Below are 7,603 nucleotides of genomic sequence, written 5' to 3' on the forward strand. Positions count from 1 at the left end.
CATTGGCTTATTTTTTGCATGAATAAATTATAAGGTTTCATTTAGAAAAAAATATTCATTAATATTCATAAAAACATTCATTATTATTTGATAGATAAATTTTATATGTTTTTATTAAACTGAAATATGTATTTCATACACCAATAAATATTGCTTTTGAAAATTTATTTTAATATAAATAAGATATTATTGTAATTATCTAAATACATCTGTTTTATAATTTTTTGGCAGTCTGATAAACAAATATATATTTTATTTATTAAAGATTTGATTAATTTTGAAAAGTAAAAGCAATAATTATAAAAAAAAGGAGAAATTGTTTTCATAGATGCTGCACAAAGACAGAGCTTTAAAAAAATTATCTTTTTTTTTTTGTTGCAACTTGTATTATTTTTACTTGAATCTGCATCACTGTTTTGTAATTATTTCCACACAAAAACTGAAATAAAATAAAATTTCTAGAAAAGTAAAATATATTCTAGTAATATCTGTATAGTCTAAATTGTTTATCATTTTTTCATTGTACAATACAAATCTAAATTACTAAAAATTTCTGATGCAAGCCTGATTTATATTTTGAGATAGGTATAGTATTAACAGATTCAATTATCAAAATTTCCATATAAGCTAAAAAAATCTCATTGTAAATATTTTTATATATAAATAATGTAAATAGCATAGAAATTTTGACAGCATAGAAATTTCAAAAATACCAGACCTGTAAAAATTTCTAAAATATGCATGAAAAAGGAAATTGATGTGGCATTTCAGTTTGTAGTGAGTTTAAAGTACTTTTGGAAATAAACGTGTACCAAAGAGAAAGAAACAAAATTGATGCTAGATGTGACTGCTGATGGTTTTATTTAAACTTCTAAATTAATTAAAAGAATTAACTTCAAATCTTCCATTTCCCTTTTTTTTTTCTTTCATATTATTGAAACCATAGTCAAATGTTTTTTTCTTTCTTTTCCTGCAGCAAAATTAAAGTGAAATTAAAGAGATGTTCCATTTATTATAACCTTATAAACAGCACAAAAATGATCATACCCCGATTTAATTGTAAACTTGAGGTATTTTGCTTCACATAAAGCAGGCGAAAATGTTTTTTGTTGTGGTGCTCCTTCTGTAGATTCAAAACCTGAAAGAAAAAATGTGCAGTACAGCTTTGTAATACTAAGTAGTTTTTTAGAAAAATAAAATTTTTCTTTGAAAGTTCCTTAAAATTCCAGATGCCTATTTTTGAAATGTTTTTTAATAAATGAAACAAAAAAACAAACAAAAAATAATAATAATGCAAAACTATTATTTGCATGTCCAAACTACCATGAATTTGAAACCATTTAATTTTTTTATTTCTAATGTATTGTAACTAATTGCTTTTGCCAAAAAAGAGTGTAAATTGTTACATTTTTAAGAAATGTATTTGTCTGAGTTTAATGACAAACAATGGATTATCCACATATGGAAGTTGTATTTCTTTATATATCCAACAGATACATATTTGTACTTCATGTAGATTTTATTTATTTGCTTTTTTATGAATTAAAGATCTAACAAACATTTCTACAGCTGCAATTGGCTTGTTTTTCATTTTAATGAGTTAAATTAACTTCACTTGAAGTGCACAAGCAAAGAAATTGTTAGAGTCAATTATTATTTTAAAAATATTTTTTCCCCATATTTACTTTTTTAATGGTAAAAATTGTAATATAAAGTAACGTTGCGATTTTCTTCCCTCCTATCACCAAATTCCCATTGTAAAGTCAAGATGCCCCCTAAGAAAAGTAAAAATTATGCTTTTCCGAAAGCTTTTGATTATTGCTTATTATATTTCAATAACTAGCTAATAGAAATGAATAAAATTTGAAATTGTGATGTTTTTCAGGTTTTACTTCTTGGATTGGCATGAAAATTTTTTTATTAAAAAACTTATGAACATGGTATTTTTTATGACTTTTTAACTCACGAAAGTAAAAATTAATAAAATTATAAAATATAATTCCATATTTTAAAAAATACATAATTTTTCTTTTCATTGGCACTTAAACATAAAATTGTAATTGTTAAAGATTTATTATATCTTGGAATACATTGAAAAAATGAAGATTCTCCTTTAACATTAAGAATTCCAAATATCCATTTCTTATAATTCATTAATTTGTTTACATAATATTACAAAATGTTATATGAATTGGATTAATTTAATCTGGAGAATTTAATTGGATATTGCCACTTCAAACAATTGCCTTTATATCAATCTAAATAAAGAGATAACTTTTTCATCTGAAAAAAAAAATGTTTCATACATGTATAGATGATATTTTTATAGTGATAGGCATTTACAGTTTTTTATTGTGAGCAATGTTGAGATATATTTTTGTTTGACAGATTTTATGTTTGATAATTTGATTGAATTACATAAGACAAAGAAAATAAGAAAATATTTGGTTACTTTTTTAAAATTTAAATTATGACTTACAGTAAAAATTTACTTTTTGAAGAGTTAATGTAATTTTACAATTCTATTTGATGTTAAAATGTATTATGATTTGAAGATTTATCCATTACTTTTTAGTTATGAAACATATTTCTGTTACTATAATATTTTACTCTTTTCTTATATTTTGAATGTAAAAATTTTAATAGAATGCATTTTGATGAAAAAAAAAATTAATTTTATGAATTAAATAAAAATAAAAGTTTTCTATCTTAAATTTTTTTTCTTTTTTGTATTTCATATATAAAAAAGAACAATAGTTTTTCAATGTTATTATATAGTAATATTTTAATTGATATCTTTTTCTCAATGCATTATATTCCAGAATTTAATTAAATACATGAAAAGAATTGTAGGACATTTATCCTTCTATGATTATTGGTTGATCTAGACAAATGTTTGATAGATTATAACAAGAATTAACTTCAAGTACAGTTTCCCCAAAATTTCAGAAATTCTTGCTGGAAACTAAATGAAATTTTTTAATTACTTATTAACAGTTTCTTTTGTGAGAATCTGGATATTATTATATGCAACAGCAATATTGATTTGGTTTTTATTCTGGTCATTGGTAATTCAATACGCTTGAAATTTGTTTTGGATAAAACATAACATATTATATATATATATATATATAAATTTCTACTTCACATAAAAATTCAGGGAAACTGCATTTTAAATTTTAAAGCATTCTTATGGAAATTATGATAAAGAGTGAACAATGTATAGCAAAATAAAAGAATGGATTTTAATTCCCTTATCTTAATTGTGGAAAGCAGTTAACTAAGAGGTACAAAATAATACTAGCTACATAAAGTACAGTTCGAATATTTGAACAAAACATATAGGAATCATTGTACTCTTAGCTTACTGTCATGGCTTTTAAAGTAAGAGCTTTTTATACTTTGTTTTTAATGTATTTTTATTAAAATTATTAATATGACATATTTGAAATAAAAGGTTTAAATTAATTATTAGAGAGGTTGCCAATTAATTATTTTCAAGAGGTATTTTTAAGCTTAAATAAATGTATACATATACTAAATTAAATTAATCCACATTCTTACAGTTAATTATTTTCTGATAATTTAAATTGAAGTAAAAAAGCATTTCTAAATTGCATGGCTGTCAGGTTTTAAAATATTTCACAGGATCTAATTTCTATAATTTTAATTGTCTAACATTAAACAGCAATATCATAAAAATGTTATGCACTTTACAAGTGGTTGCTGAGTTATATTTTGGTTAAATCCTTTTGTTGAATGTATATGAACTCAGAATGCTTTTCCACTGTACTTTTTTTCTGTCTTAGACTTGATGCTGAAAGAATGTTACTCTTGATTTGGCAAATTTTCAAAAACAACTAAAGAATGAACATTTTGCTTAATTAAAGAATAAAGCTGTAGTTTTCTTATTTGCCATAAGAAATTTTTATGCAAATAAAAATAATCATGAAAAATTCAGTTTTTTTAAAAAAATATTTTTGAAAGCATAGTTTAGTAATAGTTCATAAACTAAGCAAAATGAGGTCTCTTTTGAAATAGACAATTATAAAATTTAAAATCATTACCTGTTTCCAAAACATCTTCAAATTCTACAGGATATTCCTTTAGAGATTTCTCTATTCTTAAGTCTTTAACTTAAAATACAAACAAAAATTATTACAAGAAGTATGTAACACAAATTACAGATTTAATAGGAATTAAAATAAAATAATCTGGATAATGGTAAGTCAACCCATTGCATTTGGAAAAGAATCAGGATTTGAAATCAGATACATAATTATTTATGTGAATATAAGGACTTTTATTACTTTTTGATCTGAATAATAAAATTTTATATGTTGATTTTTTTTCTAAAAATTTTTTAGTTTCTTATAACTCTGTGATATTTTATGACTGTGAAAATCAAACAATGACAAATTGATGCACAATTTAGAAGAGCATATGAAAAGTACTTTATGAGTGCAAAGAATCAAGACATTTTTTGAATAAATTTAAGACTATAATAGCACAATTTTCTGTAATCAAAGGCATTTACTATCCAGATCTTGTCAAATTTATAGTCTTGCAGACACTATGAATTCGACATTACACTCTGAACAACGTGTTATTAATACACTCTTTAAGAGTGACTGGACTGTTTATCATATTAAGAGGTAGAAAATTCTCTAATATCTAAATGTGATTAAGAACAATTAACATGCTTAAATTAATCTCAAATGCCAATAACTTATATTCAATAAAATGAAGCATATATAGATAAACTGTTATCGGTGATTAATAATTGTATGGAGCACTTTCCATATAATTTTGCAATGAGTAAAAGCTTATTTTATGCCCTAATATAACTTTCAATATATTGTTGAGTTGCTTCAGAGTTTAAAATCATAAAAAAATAATATTTATAATTCAGAATGAGGGACAAAAACAAAAGAAAAATATTATCAACCTGAATGGTTAAAATTAATAAATAAATGCATTTAAATGTTTTTGAATGGATGAATTAACTAATGGCAGTTAATAAAAAAAAAGAACATATAAAAATCTACTTATAATGGTCATTTTATATATAGGTGGATAATAACATTTAAAGGAAATTTTTGTATCAAGGATAACAAGGATTAACAAAGGAAAAAAAACATATCTCTTACTGTTATAGGAATGTATGGTAATATTTTTCACATCAGCTACTTCTGATAAAGCTATAATAAATGTTTGAGGATAAAGTCCTGTAGTAGTCCAAAATGTATCAAGCTTCCTTTAAAAATATTAAATTTAAAATTTTTAATTAAAAGAGTACATATCAAGAGACAAAATATTCAAAAATAATATAATAGATATTATAAAAAAAGTAAATAATAAACATTCAGAAATAGGTAGAATGTTAAAACAAAAAGTTATTCATAAACTAGTATTCAATTTTAGAATAATAAATTTTTTTGTAGCAAAAATACGGAAATCGTGCAAGGAATTAAATAAATAAATAATATATTAATCTAACACTCACTGGACTATTAAAAAAACATAGATTCTAAATACTTTGATATCAACCAGTATTTGAGTATTATTTCATAATTCATTAAAAGAAAATGAGTTTAACTGACAAAAGGATATATCAATATAAATTTCTTAATTTAAAACTTTTTTTTATATATAAATTGGCAAAAATTCTGTAGTTAGCATATTACAGTATAAATAAAAGAAAAAAAAAGCTTCTTTTTTCATAAAATTTCAAACTGACTGAAATTGTTTGTCATTATTTGTATATTAAAAAAGTCAAACATTTCTAAAAATTTTTTAAAAACCTTTAATATATATACCTTCAGTCTTTTATTACTTTTATATATTCAGTCTTTCTGTACTTTTATTTTCATATCATTTGGCAGTTGTGCAAAATTTAATCAATTTGATTAATAATTATTAATAAAATATTATGCAAACAATAAAATCATAAATTACTTTGCAGTCACTTTTTATGAAATCTCTTTATACACACACACATAAATGGAAAAGCAGAAAAAATATGAGATGAATATTTATTTTAGAATATGTTTGACATGACAAAACTTAATAATAGAGCAAATGCATTATTTAAAATTGAAATGATAAAACATTTTTATTTTTTTAAGTTTTCAAATAATATTCTTTTGTAAGATGTTGTAAAGATTAATTTTCTTAATTCATCAATAATAAACAAAAACTGACGGTGTAATATCAATATTCTTTGTGAAACTAGATAATAGGTTACAATAATTGTTATAAAAACAAGTTCAAAATAAAAGAGACAGGGTTTATTTCAGCACATAGAGATTTCTCAAATTAATTATTATTCGATTAAAATATTAATATAGAATCTTAAAAAACAGCCAGATAAATTTTTCTAAACATTGAGTAGGATAAATTATTTTGAAAACAAACGTTGAAAATACCGTTTTTTTTTTTTTTTTTTTCATTTTTACTTACCCATCTAGCATATTACTGGGTGGAAATCGTGCATCATTTGAAGATGCCATAACTACTTGAGCACCAGAAGCTGTATTCCCTAAATCTAACATTATTAAATCCTCAATTCTTTTTTATGTCCAGTATTTTCATAATTTCATATCATTGAAATGCATTATTTTGGATTTGTATCCATAGTAACCGCATATCCATCAATGCGAACAGTTACAGTTATTTATCAATTGCCGAAATCATTAAAGAATATATACTTTAACTCTTTTGGAAGTATTCCAGGAATTGATTCTGTTACACTATAAACAAAGAACAGAAAAGAAGATGTCATTGCTGCTATATTTACCATCGAAATATTAGTAACATCAGCACTTAGGAACCATTTCAACTTACAAAATTTCTCCCTTTGCCAGGAGTGGAACAGCGTCATACATCAGTGTGCAACATTTTGATCATATTTTATGGCTCAGAGAAAAGTTTTCGTACTCAGAGCCTGACTAAGGCAAGGGCATGCGATACAGTTGCCCCGGGCCCCCACATCAGAGCGTGGCCCCAAATCGAATAGAAAGTTTATTTTACGTTTTCTTCTTTAATGAACTTTTTTAAAACAAAATATCAGTACAATGTAAAATCCGTCAGTTTTATGTTAGCTTCTTCATTAATCTATCGTATGAACTCAAAAATCTATATTTCGTAAATCCATGGCTTTCTTCTATGCATGGTTCTTCATTACTAAAGTAGTGAAGCAAAGGGGGGCACACAAAGAAGTTTTTGCCCAGGTCCTCAATTATGCTAAGTCGGGCCCTGTTCATGCTACAGAAACGGACTTTGGAACTTTGAAACGAGACTTCTTCTCAGCATACAGGATAACATACCATACTATTATCTAAATTCACTGACAGTAAATCCGTGTGTACTCCTTGTAAGCTCTTAAGTTATTTAATATCTCCTAACTGAGGGTGCTTTGGAAAATAGAGCTTTTGTTCACCATCCTCACCTCATCGTTATAAAATAGTTTAAATATATCTCCATTCACATATCATTTACAAGACCTTTTTGGGATTTTGTGCTATTTTTATAGAGAAATATTGTATCAGTTGATTCATCAATTCAAAATGAATCAATTGAATCAGCTTTCTGAATTTCCAGG

The 7,603-nt window shown here is 24.3% G+C and overlaps 1 protein-coding gene across 1 annotated transcript; it reads right to left on the reverse strand.

Moving 5' to 3' along the window:
* Positions 1 to 851: 851 nt before the first annotated feature.
* On the reverse strand, positions 852 to 6,664 carry LOC129961666 (intraflagellar transport protein 25 homolog). The gene is made up of 4 exons (XM_056075193.1): positions 6,463 to 6,664; positions 5,151 to 5,257; positions 4,068 to 4,136; positions 852 to 1,138 (listed from the first exon to the last, which is right to left on the reverse strand). The coding sequence occupies exons 1-4, from the start codon at positions 6,552 to 6,554 to the stop codon at positions 993 to 995; spliced, it is 414 nt and encodes a 137-aa protein (XP_055931168.1). The 5' UTR covers positions 6,555 to 6,664; the 3' UTR covers positions 852 to 992.
* Between the last annotated feature and the right edge of the window lie 939 nt (positions 6,665 to 7,603).

This window comes from Argiope bruennichi, chromosome 2, assembly GCF_947563725.1.
Source record: "Argiope bruennichi chromosome 2, qqArgBrue1.1, whole genome shotgun sequence".
In the NCBI taxonomy this organism is placed as follows: domain Eukaryota; kingdom Metazoa; phylum Arthropoda; class Arachnida; order Araneae; family Araneidae; genus Argiope; species Argiope bruennichi.

Bases quoted from the DNA above. Each gene is read 5' to 3' on its own strand.
- LOC129961666 (XM_056075193.1), bottom strand. From the start codon at position 6,554: ATGTTAGATTTAGGGAATACAGCTTCTGGTGCTCAAGTAGTTATGGCA. The intron at 4,137-5,150 runs GTAAGAGATATG...TTGTATTTTAAG, and splicing joins TACCATACATTCCTATAACA to TTAAAGACTTAAGAATAGAG. The intron at 1,139-4,067 runs GTAATGATTTTA...TTTTTCTTTCAG, and splicing joins TGAAGATGTTTTGGAAACAG to GTTTTGAATCTACAGAAGGA.